At 42.8% G+C, this 16270-nt stretch overlaps 1 protein-coding gene across 5 annotated transcripts in view; it reads right to left on the bottom strand.

Annotated features, from left to right (window-relative positions):
• Positions 1–16270, bottom strand: part of Fmn1 (formin 1) — a 371650-nt gene that overhangs the window by 330980 nt on the left and 24400 nt on the right. For 3 of the 5 annotated variants that reach the window (XM_029474561.1, XM_029474562.1, XM_029474563.1), the window contains exon 2: positions 5076–7231. In XM_029474561.1, coding sequence (XP_029330421.1) covers positions 5076–6948 — 1873 coding nt within the window. In that variant the 5' untranslated portion in view covers positions 6949–7231. Of the gene's footprint in view, positions 1–2277; positions 2412–5075; positions 7232–16270 lie in introns of those variants that run through there. The other 2 variants (XM_029474564.1, XM_021149455.2) reach the window with 2 other exon arrangements.

Raw genomic sequence — 16270 nt, 5'->3', positions numbered from 1 at the left:
AGAGGCAGGCGGATTTCTGAGTTCAAGGCCAGCCTGGTCTACAAAGTGAGTTCCAGGACAGCCAGGGCTATACAGAGAGAAGCCAGAGAGAGGAAGAGAGAGAGAGAGAGAGAGAGAGAGAGAGAGAGAGAGAATAAGGTGGAGAGTGACAGAGCAGAACACTTGATCTTTATTGGCCTCTACATGGGCACAGGCACCCACCTACATGCACAACCACACACATATAAATAAAAATAAGAAATAAAATGGTAAAAATAATGCTTTCAAAATTATAAAAGTTACATGCACCCCCCACATCTAGAGAACCACTGTAAGGAGACACAAAGTAGAGAGGTGAAGGAGCTGACACACCCAGTTCTCACACCCTGTTCCCTGGTCCATTCTCCACTGACTTGCCCTTTGAATGTTAACAGCCTGGCCAATTCTTCTTTACACCTGTCTCTCTGACATTCAAGTCTGTGCAAAAACCACATATTTATGTATGGGAAGAAGACACATTCGTTTTTACAAGAAACAGAGCATTCTATATATTATATTGCAGCTTGTTAGAAATCTATATTAATATTTTAGACAGCTTCATAGTATTATGGAGGAAAATGTGTTGTAATTTATTTAAACATGTCTTTGCTCATGAATGTTCAGGTTTTTTTCCCTAGATGTTGCAGAAGTATTAAAAAATTGCTATAGGGCCAACAAGATGCTCAGCTGGTAAAGTGCTTGCCATGCAAGCCTGGTGACCTAAAGCCAATCCCATGAGCACACATAAGGGTGCATGCAGAGAACCACAAAGCAGTGTTCCTACGCCTATGTCTGCACATGACCTCCATCATCCACAGGCACACAAATAACACTCATAATAATGATTTCTGAGGTTGAGGCCAGCCTGGTCTACAAAGTGAGTTCCAGGACAGCCAGGGCTATACAGAGAAACCCTGTCTCGAAAAACCAAAAATAAATAAATAAATAAATAAAAATAAAAAAAATAATGATAACAAAATTCGAAACTGCTGCAGTCAGTACCTGTGTGCATGTAATCATACAGGTACATAACCTCATTTAAGCAAAGTTCTTAAAGGTAGGGTCACTAGGTCATATATATAATTTTAATGATGAATCTTTGATATCTCTTGTTAACTCAATTATATTCTTTTTATATTCTAGATATAATAAGCATATACACTTTCTGAAATCTCTCTACTCTACTTGCAATTACAGGTGACTTTCTGAAGTTAGCTAAATATGTATGTATACCTATTAATATTTGGAACTTTAAAAACATTTCATCGAATTACATCAAACCTCAATATTTATATGCAAAGAATTTATATCTACTCTACATAATATAGGCCCAAAGACTGGACAGAAGGATTAGATATAGTATACTCTTTCACATGAGTGCCTCTCAACTCTAAAGAAACTAGCATTAATTACATCTTTTTATGAGCACAAGAATAGGTCAAGATACTTTATTCTTGAGGCCTGTGTTTCTATCATACCTCCCTAACTCCAAAGAACAAAAATCCTAAGTTTGCTAAACAGCACAAGCAAGACTAGACATTTCCTCAGTGTGGTGAGCCAACTGCCATGTGATGCTTGTGCCATTAAAGGAGCTTATTTTTGGTTAAAGATAAATGAAAACAGGAAGGCAGAAAAGATTCTCAATGCTAAGCTCCCAAAACACTGTTATGTAGGTTCGCACAACTAAAAATCCTTCAAAGTTTTTTTTAAGGAAATGCATTTCTCAGAGGCTTGTTAACATGGAGGTGCCTCTATTGTCAAAGTAAGGTCCCGTATAACCACTAAGGAGTGGTCACTAGATGGGTCCATGAGAAGAAAAATCTAGATGCTTTTCATATTTAGTGTATGCTCTGCTTGATCATATTGTCAACATGCAAGAAATTCCTTATGCAGCTCACAGGATGAAGAGTTAGAAATTTTAAAGCCAATAGGAGATGGATCAATGGCTTTCCTGATACTTTAATGTTATGTCCTGCATGGTGGCTTCGACATTGGATTTAAGTTCTTGGTCTTGCAAGATGTGGGTTTCACTTTGTACTCAGAATTTACTTGTCTGCAGCTCTAGAGTCTTCCAACTAGAAATGTGTCTTTTGGTCAAAAATAAATGAAAACAGGAAACCTGAAAGTAATGTGAACATTAAACCGAAAGGAGTTAATCTCTTACTTGAGTAATTAAAGAGTGTTTTCAATTACCTTACTCAAGTCGAGTCAGTGAAAACCCTCGTCGTGATTTCCACAGGAAATGCATGTCCACAGACCGTGAACTCCATCTAGTTAATAGCTAATTTGGGGGAAACATGGGAGTTGGATTGAGATGAAGGACCACTGTAGGGTGATGGTAAATGAGTTACCTCTGAAAAGCTGGCTGCTACTGTCCGAGGCCTCTGCTGAGACTGAGAGGGAGGAAATGTGGAAAGTAAGAGAGAAGCAGTCAGAAAGAAGATAGTCTCTGAACTCACCAGCAGCAGGAGTAACTAAAACATGGCAAGGACTCTGGCTACAGAATGGGAAGTTAAAAGAAGAAAGGGGACAAAAAAATATACCATAGATCTAAGGTGCTAGCTAGAGCTCTCCCTTCCTCCACGCTTCTCAAGACATTGCCAGTAAGATAAATTTTTAGTGTCCTAGGATAAAGTCTAAGAGATGTTAATTACTATGGGAAATGAAGGTCTCCAAGGTCTCCTCCTACTCCGACTCTCCTCCCACTTTCCCTCCTTATGCATAGGAGGTCTCCATGGTAGGGAATCCCTGTGATTTTTAGAATTGGCTCCTAAAAGAAGAGTAGAGGATCTTACCTAAGATCCCAGTGGAAGATTGGGCCAATGTAAAAAGAATGGTCATGAACAACTGCATAGAGAAGCCACATGGAAAATGTAACTATTTGTTCAACATGCCTCTCAGTGGGTCCATGGTCAATTGCCAACAGAAACCGAAATGTCTTCTTATGTGCTTAGAGATGACTAAGCTTAATCCTTACTAACTTATAAAAGGATAGGGCTTTTATAACAGAAGAAACTGTAACAAATGACAAGACAGTCTTAAATTAAGGGACAAAAGCCTGATGAAATACCAAATACATTCAGTGTGGAGATTCTGGATAAGGAGTGCATAGAACCCTAGAATTTGATGTAATTTCTAAGTCATAGTTTCCTTTCCTGTTGCTGTAATAGAGCACCCTGACACAAGCAACTTCAGGGAGAAAGGTTCATTTTGGTTCAGAGCCCTTCATGGTTGGGAAGCCGAAGCAGCAGGAACATGAAGGCCGTTCTGCATCCACAATCCAGAAGCAGAGAGCAATGAGTGAGTACAGGCTGATTCTCAGCTCACTTTCTCCATTTTATATGGTCCAGTATTCCCTGCCAAGGGAATGGCCCTAACCACAATTATGATAGATCTTCCCACACCAATCAACATACTCAAGATACTATCCACAGGCATGCCTTGAGGCCCACCTCCCAGGTGAATTTAGACTCTCTCAGGTTGACATCCACACTATCTATAACACAAACATAGAGTTAAGGCAACAATTCCACACTCTGCTCCCTCCTCTAACTCCACTGAGCTTGCTTTCCTGCTGATTCCAAGAAGCTATCACCCGTGCTCAGAAAGTAGTCTTGTTATTAGAGTTCTGTGCAGTACATGATATAAATTTTACAATTCTATTTTGACTTTTATTTTGAGGCAGAAAGTGGCAAATTTTACCAAACTAAGATCAACATATTACATGAAAAGGATGGAAAAGCATTTACCACATTTTCAAAAACCAATCTCCCTGCAATGAGAGATGTAGAGAAATTTATAGAATGTCACAAGTTCAAGAAAAACAGAAAGCTTTTGGAAACTCTTATCTTCTAGATCAATATTTTTATCTCAAAATGTTACAAGACATTTCTATAAATAAAATTCCAATACCCTCTACTCTTAGAGTAGTCTCACGTATCATTTACAAGTTATTTCCTAGCCTAAGACGCTGACCATATGCTGCTGAGAAGCTGATCGCCTGTACAGTGACATATAAAACCTGAAGTGTGGGTGCATTGGCTTGGAAAATGCCAAGGGTACAGGATTAGGACTCCTGATTGAACACTCAAAATTATTTTCATGTAAAAAACTGCACATCATAACACGCATGCAAGTCATGTGTGAGAAATGGGATTGTTACCTTAGTGACAGTGACAACCCATACATAAAACATACTTAACATTCAACAGCTGCTCTGTGCTCGTTTGGGTGGCTAAATAGAAAAGGAGATTGGAAGGAAGCCTGAACCAAGTTCCTTTTTTTTAAAAAAATTGTGTTTTGTTTACAGAGCTGGCCTTTCATCAAGTCTGGCTGGTCTTGAACTCTCTCTGTAACCCAGGCTGGCCTTCAACAAGTCTCTCTGTAACCAAAACTAGTCTTAAACTGATGATTCTACCACTTCAGCTACCCAACTTCTAGGTTTATAGACATGGATCAACATACCATGCACTCAAGTATATTCAGATTAAATCGAATGCATCCTTTCTGGTTTTTTTTTTTTAAAGTGTCACAAATCATGTCACTTACAAATGTATTTATAGAAAACAAGACAACCAAAACCTAAGTAGCTACCGACTTGTGAGTAAAAACAGTGTGCCTTTGTGATCCTGCTTAGAGACTCCCGACAATGACACCCAGAGCATCACTAGTAGAATTTAGGTCAATGGGCCAATTACTCAGTGCTACATCAAAGGCAGAGACAAGCTGCCGATTCTCTGACTTGTCCTTTTTGCGTCTCAGCTTTAAGCAATTGTGGGGGCAACTTTAGGTGCCACAAACAAACAAACAAACAAACAAATCTTTAAGCTCGTATAAAGTACTCTAGAAACAGTTTCACTCTTAGTTCTCTGGGTCAATGGCGTCTTTATTGTCACCACACCCGGTTCACTTTTCTCAGTTTTCTTGTTACTGACTGCATGACACAGCCCTAGGAGGTTCAGTCCATTGTGAATCAGCCAGTATCTTAGTAGTGGAAGTGGAACAACAGTTGTTGAATCTCCCATGAACAGATCTAAATAGCTTAAAGAGAGACTAACCTGGTGGCAACTGGTGCTGGGGTGGAGCTGTGATCTTCTCTGGCCCCAAGCCTTTTTCGGAAGCTTCCTCAGACACCAGCCAAGTTTGGCTTGCTCTGAGGGAAGTCGGGCTGGCTCCTTTGGTCTCCGTGACCTTCGTAGAAGATGATGGCTCCAAGGTGTCAGCAGAGGGGAACCCAGAGGACACACCGTTCTTTCTACTAGGGTACTCATTAAAAACAACTTCTCCCTCACTAGGCAGTGGAGGGAGCGGAAGGATTCTATGGTGCTGCTGTGGACTGGGACACCTTGGAGACAGAGGCGAGGGAACAGGTGACAGCCGTTTGTGTGCGCTGGACTGAGGCGATGAATTATTAAATACCATGCCAAGAGCTGTTGGAGCCTGGGGGGTTGGCTTCTTCTCATCACATTTGGGTTGTGGGGAATCAGGACCTACCGTGTGCGGCAGATCTAGAAGCAAGAATTTACGGACACTCTGCGGTAGCCCAGCCTTCCTTTGGCTTCGAGTTTCTGGGAAAGTGTGCGTGGCCCTTGTGTTGAGAGAGAAGCCCAACCTTTTCCCCTCAGTAGCTTCGTCTAACTTCTCACTCTCTATCACCTTGCGGAGAACCTTGTTCACAGCGGCCTCGGTGCTGGCTGGTTCTTTGGTAATGGAGGCTCTTTCTGGGGCTGAGGACCGCAATGACTTGATCCCTGGCTGCTCCTCCTCCAGCCTCCCGGAACTATGAGTCTCAGTCTCACCTCCTGAGAGGGTGAGGAAGTCAGCTTTTGGGATAAACTCAGTTTGGATCTCTGGGCCATAGGCAACCCTTCCCTTGCCGTCATGATGCGCCCTAACTATTCGTTTTACTGGGGCAGATGGTTCCTGGATCTTGGCCACCACTTTGGAAACAGGTTTCTTACTGCAAGTCCTCTCCAATGACTTTGACTTCCGAGTCCCGCTGCTCCACCTCTCTGCCCCTGCTTGTTTCCCATGGCTTTCAGACACTTTTGGTTGTGGGGGCTCCTGCTGGTGAGAACTCTTGAGCTGCCCTCCCACATCAGCATCTCCTACCTCGGTGGGGCTGCTGTCAGGGGACAGAGGTCCTTCAAGATCAGTGTCCTCTGAGGTCCTCCCAGAGTTTCCGAAGGCCAGGTCTGCATCCGGTGTCCTGAGGATGTTGGCTGGGCAGCTCTCTCTTCTCCGTAGCGAAGAGGTAAGCGTTCCCCGAGGAACTAAATTTCCTCTTTCTTCTAGGAGCCGGAGATTAGGCCTAGCTCGAAAAGAAAGGGAGCCACTGGAACAGACCTGGTCCTTCCCCATCTGAAATGCTGACTCCTGGCAGCCACGCCCTTTCCTCCTGGTTCTCTTCTGCCGGAGCTCCTCTGGGCTCTCTCTCCTCCTGCCAGACCTTCGGGGCTTTTTGTTCTCTTGGGTGCTCCTCCTAATGAGAGAGCTCGCAGGGAGTTCTCTGCGCCAGTTGCCAGCACTCTGGAAATAGTCATCCCCAGTGGCAAGGATTACTGACAGCTCCTGCAACTTTCCCTCCTGGCTCCCCATTGAAACGCCGAGGATGTTGTCTGACCTCAACAGACTGTCCAGCAGCCTCTCCTTCTCTGCTGTGAGCTTGTATAGCTCTGTCAGAATGTTTTTTGTGGGAGTCTGTTTGAAAAATATGTCGCCTGGATGTTCGTTTGGCTGCTGGCTGAGGCTGGTGATGTCTGGCCCCTCCCTGACTTGGTAGCAGTTATGGAAAGCGTTATTGGATCTGTCTAGAGTTACAGTGCCCTTGTATGAAAATCCTCTGACTTCCCCTTTTGGAAGATAGAAGCTGATATAGCAGAGTTCGGCAATGGGGTTATGCAGCTGGAGGGTGCAGTGAGTGCCTTCCATTATGCCTACCTAATTATTCATGCTGTGGAGATGCTGGTCTGTGGTCAGCTCCAGTCGGGAGGCATGTGACGATGGCTAGGCAGAACAGGCAGCTGACAGTCCTCTCCAGCAATGAGGCTGCCTGTTAGAGAAACACAGGAAGAAAGCTGCTCGTCTAACAGTGTGTACACATCACAGGCAGACATCAGTCAGAGCATAACCACACTGGTCCTTCCTTTTGGCCGGGAGTCTGACTGCGGCTTCTTAGGCTCCTATCCGACTTGATCAGGAGGTATAGCTAGAGCTAAGAGATAGGAAAGGGCTATCATTGTAGTCCCAGGATAAATCCCTCTTCTTCATTTGGGAACTCACTCTACAGCCTAGGGCCAGTCTGTCTACTTCTTCAGACCACAGTTTCTATTGTTCTATAAAACAGCTATTGAACCTTCCAGGAGTTCTGGGAGAATAGGACTTTGAGAACCTTAGAAATTAAAGTTGTTTTAATGACTTGTGTTTGGAATATTATTTTTAAAGATGATAAGCTTCTGTTATCATAAGAAACATTCTAAGGTTTTCTTACTTTAAAGCACAGTGTGATATCTGAAGAGTGATGAAGCTTCAAACCTGCATGTTCTATCAGAAAGCTTTGTACAAAAAAAATATGAAGTTTTACATGTAAAAGTTTAAAATTATGGAAATCAGAAGGTTTACTCAAGTTTTGTCTTGTTTTGAGACAGGTCTTGCTATATAGCGTTGGCTAGCCCGGAACTTGCTATGTAGACTAGGCTGGACTCAAATTTGTGAGGATCTTCCTGCCTCGGCCTCCCTGCTGAGATGAGCGGTGTGCATTATCATGCCCAGCTTGGTTTTGCTTTGTAATATTTTCCCTTTCTACCGGTTTCCTATTTGAAGCCATGTGAAAAGGAGGGACTAATACTGCTGGCTCTCAGGGATTTTTAGTGACTGATTTTTAGTGGTTGGAAATGTCACCTGAGGGGTGAAGACAGCCACTTCTTTATGAGATTTGAAGGGGTCCCAAAATGTCTTCATAACTAACAACTTCACATGCAAATATGGAGCTTAGAACTCCATACTGCAACACCTCATTTCTTAAGTTAATATACCACCCAGCCTTCAAGTTGCTTTCACTTAAAGGACAGTCCCCTAGGAATAACAAACTAGCAATCATTTAACCACTAGTACAGTTTGTAATTTACTTTCCCCAAGTGGTTTTTTTTTCCTTCTTCTTAACTTGTTTTAAACTAGAAAAAAGAGTTATATAAGGGTACATTTTGAGTTCAGACAGGAGGAAGAATGTGTAGTGCAACCGCCTTAAGGAAAACATATGAAGCCAAGAGATGGAGTGGGTGGGTGTGAGTGGGTGGGGTCACCTAGTCAAGACGGAAGTGTCAAGAGGATTCAGAGATTACATAATTTTAAATAAGACTATGTCTGCTTGTTTGAAAAGCCTACTTCCTTAGATCCTTATAGATGGAGTTCACAGTCACAGATCCTGTTATTTCTTAGTCATTTAATCGAAGGGTCGTCAGGGCACAAGGCGGAGACACACAGAAGAGATGAGAAGTCAACACAGGCCTGGCCCTCTTCACAGCTGCATACGGTCTGGTCTGCGCTCATTTCACTCGCCACATCTTTAAAGTCTTTCTAAAGTGCTTGCTCCCTGTGGGTACATCCTAAGCATCCACGTGTGTGTGTGTGGCACAAAGGCTATGAACAGGCCTGAGAACTCATCTGAGAGGTAATCTTCTTACAGCAGCAGCGGAGAGTGGTGGGTGGGTGTGTGCTGTGCATGGTATTGAGCATTCAGCATCAAGAGTTCCCTTTATGAATCCTCAGACACACTGAAGAGAGGTGCCCGAAGTGCTGTTGTTAATTGTGGGAACAGAAGATTCGCTCCTCTGCCTTCAAGTATCCTCCTCCAGCTCACAGACTTCCCTGGAGGAAGAGAAGTGCCTAGCACAGGTAGAGAAGTGCACTGCAGACTTTTCAGAATCCCTTCCTAGTAGTTCACAGTGCATGGCATAATTTCAAGTAGGACTATGACTGCCTAGGGCCTCCTCCCAAGGAAGAGTTATACTTACACATACTTATACTTTGAATTAATCATCTCATTTAATCAGCATGGCACCATTTTACAGATGGAAAAAAAACTGAAGGTCAGAGACATAAGGAAATTATCTGTGAGGATTTCCCATAGGAAGCAAATTTAAAAGCCAGATCTGTCCTCAACACCCAACCCCCATTGATTTGTGGGTAAATCTGGTCTCCTCTACTGCTTCTACTGGTGAACAGAAGACCCGTTTGTTATGTCAACTCAATGTAACACAATTTCTTCTCTCCCACCCTGTCCCCACCCCTTCATCAGGGACTGGGGTGGGGAGTGCCGCCATGGCTGGAGGGGGGGGAGGCTCATCATATAGAGCCTCGTTCCCTAAGGCTCTCCCAGAAGGCCCCCTCCACGATCTCCGACACAGACACTCATCGCTAGCTAAGTTAAGCCAGATTTTTTCCTTACCCTGGCCCAGGGCTCATCTTCATAGGCCAATGTGGGCCCCTTTTGTTTTCGACTTTGCATGATTTTTAGAGGCACCTAGATGCCCACCCAGATGTTAGGGAACATTACTTCTGGCCTCAGCTTATGTCTTTTACATCTGAGCTGGAGTCCCTAACTTAGGCTGTGTTTTCTCACCCCTGAGCAGTGTATCAGCCGTTACCCAATAGGCATAGGCTGAACTGTAGCCTATGCCCTGTGTTTTGAATGCAGAACCACAAGAGCAAATGGCCAACAGCCACAGCACGGGAGAGCAGGCTCCTCCCTCTCTACCTAGGTGAAAGAGCCCACCAGATGAAAAACAATGGATGAGATCTAGTTGCTGAGAAGTCATAAAAACACACCTAAAACCCTTAAGCCCAAAATTTCCGTGCTTCTTTGTTTAAATGTTTGTTCTTCTCCCTAGCAGGAACACCTGAAACAATGTTCGTGCTTTTTAAACCCAAAATTGTTCTAAAATTTCTCAATTTGGTTAAAATTTATTTTAGGCTTCAAAAAGATCATATTTAATCTATCTCACAGGTCAAACTAACTATATTGATAACCATTATTTAATCCATAATTAACAACCAGTTTCCTTTTACAGACAAAGGGTTACTGCCTATTCCAAATACATAGTTAACTTGATATTTTCTTCTCAGCTACCTCAAACAGACAAATTCCCAACTCTCCCCTCTGCTTCCCTTAATACAACACAGGTAACTCCCCACTTAAAGGATTCCTTCCAGGACTAAGTTCTTCAAACACCTTTGCCTTTTTTCTAGGACAATAGCAAGATACCACCAATGTGTTCCCAATCAAACTGTTAAAGGCTTAACATATACATTACCCACCCTATACAGACATCACCCTGCTGGGGGGCTGCTCCCCTGTGATGATTATTCTACAGGTTTATCTCTACAAAGGGAAAAAAGACAACCCTGCCACCACAGGCCGGACAGAGGCGACCTGCCATCTCCTTGGGCCTCCCTGGGGCTGTGAAGCTGCCTTTGTCCAGACACATTATCTGAATGAAGACTTTCAAGACAAGCAGACAGTGAGACCCACAGATGACAGACAGCCTAGAGACCTTCCAGTGACAGATGAACTCTCCTACCAGAGCCTAATGGCTATTGAACTTGGGGAAATTTACATGATAGTAAGGAAAATGTTATGTCTATGTAGATAAATCAAATGTTTAAAACCAGTGTTAATACCCTCACAAAGTCTGTGCAAACTCACCCTCAATTTCAATCCACTGAACAATTAATTAGTTTAATAAGCCCTCGTCTTTCTAGCCCCCACCCCTCATTAATCCTCTGGCTTATATTGTGTTCTATTTTAATACTTCCACCCCAGCCCAGCCCAGCCCAATTTTTTACTGCAAATAACATAAGAGACAGTCACTCCAATGATACCTCCCCTTTTAAAAAAAAAAAAAAAGAAAGGAAGGAAGGAAGGAAGGAAGAAAGAAAGAAAGAAAGAAAGAAAGAAAGAAAGAAAGAAAGAAAGAAAGAAAGAGGGAGGAGTTGTAGCCAAAGGGGGAAAGTGTAGCCATGTCACCAGATAAAGACTGGGAATGCCAAGTGGGTTCAGAAACCCCAGTACCCTCAGACCTGAGATGGGTAGGAATTTCACCTATTTCCAACCTGGGCTCCTGTCCTGGAGCATGTGACCATGCCCCCCCCACCCTGCCCCACAGGAAGATTGTGACCTCTCATCATATAACACAGAGTTCTCCATGCCAGTGAAGTATCTAGATGGGCCAGCCCAGAAGGTTTAGTCAATAAGCTTTCCTTCCCACACATTCCTTCCTGCATTTAATCTCTGGTTCACCTGGAGTAAGTAAGTCCTACACATCCATTTTCCATGATGAACAATAAATAAGCAATATAGACATGTAAGGGATGTCTTTCTCATTTTCTCATCAAGAACTGTTGTAGCGGGCGGCCTGTGTCATACAGAACTGCCACCTAAGTCTCTTGCTGAAGACCTCTCTACGTTCTAAGACACTCACTGCTAAGCTAAGCTGGAGTTCCTCTTACCCACAGCCTGGGGCTCATCTTCCAAGTCCAGTGCAGGCCCCCTTCATTCCTGACTCCCGGTTTCCAGTAGCGATGGAACCCAGGAGTTAGGGAACACTTCTCTTGGCCTCACAGTTTCCACCCCAGACCCTCCAGAATAATGGGAGGGATCTAGAGAGCTCTACTCTCTTGAATACCATCAATAAAGTTCACTACATCCACATACAAAAAAAAGTCTGTTCATTCCAATCACAAAACACAAGCTAAGGTTTAGGAAATTATGATATGAGATTTTATAGCAATAAGTATAATGCAGTGCATGAAGCTACCATTACGAAAAAGTCTTCCTATTATTATGGTATCTTCATCCTTCATGAAACTTTAGCGTAGAGTGTCTTTACCATATTTGTGAGACCCATCTCTGTAGCTGAATTGGTTCTATGTTGACTTTAACATCTGGGAAGAGGGATACCCAACTGAGAAAATGCTTCCCTAAGACTGACCTATAGGCAAGTCTGCAAGGGGTTTCCTTGATTGATGATTGCGACAGGAGAGCCTGCCAGCCCACTGTGGGTGGTACCAACCCGGTGCAAATGGTCCTGATTTGTGTTAAAGTAAGCAAGGCAATAAGCAGCACTCTTCCATAGCTTCTGCTTCACTTCCTGCTTCCAGGTTTCTGCCTTGAGTTCCTGCCCTGATTCTTCACTGGCAGAATGGGACCTGAGGGTTGGAGGAAGAAATGAACCCTGTCTGCCACATACTGCTTTTGTGATACAGCGATAGACCTCATACCCACGGCAGTATCTGTGATCAAGAAACTCCAAAAACCTTTACCCAGAGTGTGAGCACTCTGAACCCTCTAAGGCACCGAGCTAAAAGAGGCTTGAAGGCCCAAGGCTCTAGCTGAGAGGATCCATTATCGAGGAGGACTGTGGCGCTGAGTCATTACACAGATTTTTTTTTTCCACTTGAGAAACCAGAGGGAGAAGAGCTCTCTTACAGGAAAGAGGCAAAGTAAAAAGACACAGAGTGTGGAGTGGCATTCAGTGCCCCAGCACTACCCTCTATGCCGGGCTATTCAGGCAGCATCTCCTCACTTTGCTTTGACTCAAACACAGCAGCTCAGCAGGAACCACACACTGGATTATATATCTTAATTTGGTCTATGAAGTGGCTTTCTCTGGTTGCGCTCAGTGTCAAAGCACTTTGTATCCCCAGGGACTCTCATGCCTCCCATTTCCTCTTACTAACTCCCAGGCTGACATTTTCTCTGTGACAACACTGTGTGCTGATTTATTCCTTGACTTGTTTTCCAATAGCAAGTAGGTGACATCACTCTACACCAGATGGAAATATCTGCTGTGCCTCCTCACAATGAGAAATGATGGCCTTTTAGGAGATGCTATCCCACGTTCATAATGTATTTCACAAAATACCCCAAATAAGTTCAAAGAATTAGTTGCAGTCATCCTGTCTGCTGATCTTACATTTCCTAATTGATTTTGGCCCTAAAAGACCAATACAAAGCTTTCTTTGGTTAGCCACTAGCACAGTCGTGACCTGGGACTCCATCTGGGCCCAATATTGCAGAAACTGATTTTCCATAATGTCCATTATTGAACTTTAAAAGTTCCACTTGTTTCCAATCAGGTTCATGCTGCACTCTTCATACCATTCAGGCCACCAGACAACAGACTTGTATGAATTCAGTTACTAAGTTCCCCTGCAGTTCAGACTTGGGCTTGGACTTGGACTTTGAGAAACAGTCATAGCAGACTGCAGAGAGAAATAAAGAGCGGCCCGTGTGTTTATTCCCTGGCTCCCTCCATGCTAGGCTGAGATGTGCTGTGGGCATGCACTCTATCAGAGACCACACCTCCTCTTGGGAACCAGTCACTGCCCTAGACATAGATCCTTTCTCTAGGAACCAGCTATTGCTCCTTCCCAATGCTTATTCAAGTCTAAATGGTTTAATTCTCCTTCTTGTGATCTTTGACAAATCCATGCCTCTCGGCCCCTTTCCCATCTACCCCTGCCATTCAGTGCAGTGCTACTGTTTTGCACTTTGCTTGATTCCTCAAACAGGAAATACAAACATGAAGGGAGACAATCCTCCTGGATTTTCTTTCATTTGAAGAAAACGTTCTTGTTTTTGTTGTTAACATACATATTGTAAAAGTAGGACTAAGAGTGATTTTAAAACTCACTAGAAATAAAATCAGAAAGAGACCCAACCCATAAGAAAACACTATGCAGAAGAGTTAAAAATGTTTGCAGCACACCATGTTTGTAGGATTAGGATAATTTGTCAGGCAGAAGAAGACATTTCAAGTAGCCCCTAACTAAAAGGTAAGTTTGACAGATAGAGATGAAGAAAATGAATTGCCAAGAATTGGGGTCATTACATAAGACAGGGAAACCAGCTAAGACATACAATGGGAAAATTCATTGTTTTTCAGATGTCTATCAGGAGAGATTAGTCAAAGAATATAAACTGGGGCTGAACAAGTTTTACAGATAAGCATATCGAGTGAGTAGTGGTTCTGGAGGCTGGAACCCTAAAACCATGGTGTGACACTTGGTGAGGGTGTTCCTCTCCTTATCCAGGAGGTGGAGGACAGGAATCCACTAGCAAATGGAGCTAAACTTGCTTTAAGCCAAACCCACAGGGCTGGGAAGATACCTCAGTGGTTAAGGGCACAGTCTACTCTTCCACATGATCCCAGTTCTATTCCCCACACCCAAGTGGTTGCACACAGCCATCTTTCAAGGAATCTGATGCCCTCTTCTGGCCTCCATTGCATCAGACAGGCAGGTACGTGGAACATACAGACATGTAAGCAAAATACTGATACATATAAAATAAATCTTTAAAAAATTCAAAAATAACTTACCATAACAAACTTTTTCCAGCAATGACAACACTATTTATTTATGAGAGTGGTGCCTTCACAGCCTGCACACCTACTATTTTCTCCCTTTACAAACACAGTGGCACTCGGGACTGGGTCTCTAGCACAGGAACTTTAGAGGAAAAAAAAACAAACCATAGCAAGAGTGATGCCCTGCTGCAGAAATATTTAAATTCAGGTTGTTTGGAAATTAATTCTAACTTCATGGGCGAATTATGCGCGAAGTCACTGATGAGTTTTGATCAGGGAAGTATGTTTAGCTCTAAATTCAAGGAAGATTAACTTGGCAGAAATGTCAGCACAGACTGGAGTAGAAAGAGACTGGCAGGTATTCAAGAATGAGGCGTTAGGGGCATCAAATTCTGAACGGAAGTTGAAAAAGAAAGAAATGGACAGGATTATTAACTGGAAAGTCGTTTTTTCTTTTTCAGTAGAGCAACAGATAGTGCTGTTCTCCTGGATAGCAGTCTGAAGGCAATGAGAATGGTCAGGAGAGGCACACGAGAAGCAGGTATACAGTCCTGTGTTTGCCATGTTTGTTTCATTTCTCTAAGACATGGGGAACCTAGAAATCTTTTTAAGGTGAAGAGTAGAGGGCAAGAAGGTGGGGGACACTGAGGGAACAAATGAGAGACAGAAACAAATATGAGACATCAGATAAAGGTAGGACTCACACACAGGTAGGAGACAGCATTGGTTCCATGGAGCATGGGGCAAAAGTCATCACTGACAAGAAAGGTTCATTTCATGCCAGAAGCCTGTAGCTAAGAGAGAGGATGGTGTTACAGGAAGTGCTGAAACTGATACTGTATACTCTCTCAATGGCTTTTCTTCAGAAAGACACAACTTTTATGATTTTCTCTGCATTACAAATAGAGAAGCATCAAGCCAGGCTATGTATCTTGTATCGTATATATCTTTCAAACTCCATTTTTACTGTGAAATCACTCACACTCCAAGTTGCGTCTTATTATGCTGGCAAGTATCTACTACAAATAAAATGGAAGCCAAATTTTGGTCAACTGTATCATCTTAATTTAGGCAAATTCACAGACAGAGAGTTATCAAAGCAGGGAGGGAAAGGGTTTGTATTTTGGGGCCATGTTCATTGGTGTGTTATTTATTTATTTATTTATTTATTTATTTACACATTTATTTCAGAGCCAGCAATCAACCTGCTCAGTTACCCAGATATGCTTCATGATATGCCCTGAAGAGACCCTCACACACCACAGTGAATCTTCTCTATGCTTGTCCTCCTCCACTCCCTCCTGCCTCTTCCTCCAAGTCTCATTACATAAAGAAAAGTATCAGTTTTCCCACATCATCCACATGAGAACATAAAATTTGGCAGCCTCCATATATCAATGGGTCCACATGACTATCTGCTCTATGCCATCTCTATAATGTATGTTATCCATATTGAAGAAATAAACCACTTCTTCATGACTTGAAGTGAAAGTAGCTATGGGATTTAGACTTATTGGATGCTCGAGGCTTTACCACAATGGCTGACCACATAGCATCTCACAAAGCAAGCTAGATACACTGCAACTCGAATGGAGTAGAAATTTTATCTGTTGTAGAAATTTCCCAGTGCCGTGAGACCTAGATCAGAATGTTGGTAATTTCACAATCAAATTGAAGTTTCAAAGACAGGAATTTGACAGTATACATTGGTCTAGTGCTTCCTTCTTGTAATGGTGAGAGAACACAAAAGAAAGTGGTAACATCAAATAAAAAGTATTTTCAAATACAAAAAAAAATCATTGAAAGACTATGAAAAGCCTCTCTTTCTCAGTGTTTCCTGTCTCTTCATTATCTTCTTTCCTTTACTTATTTTTGAACATGTAGCA

The sequence above is a fragment of the Mus caroli genome, chromosome 2 (genome assembly GCF_900094665.2).
Source record: "Mus caroli chromosome 2, CAROLI_EIJ_v1.1, whole genome shotgun sequence".
NCBI classification, from domain to species: Eukaryota; Metazoa; Chordata; class Mammalia; order Rodentia; family Muridae; genus Mus; species Mus caroli.
This window is presented reverse-complemented; position numbering and strand designations above follow the sequence as displayed.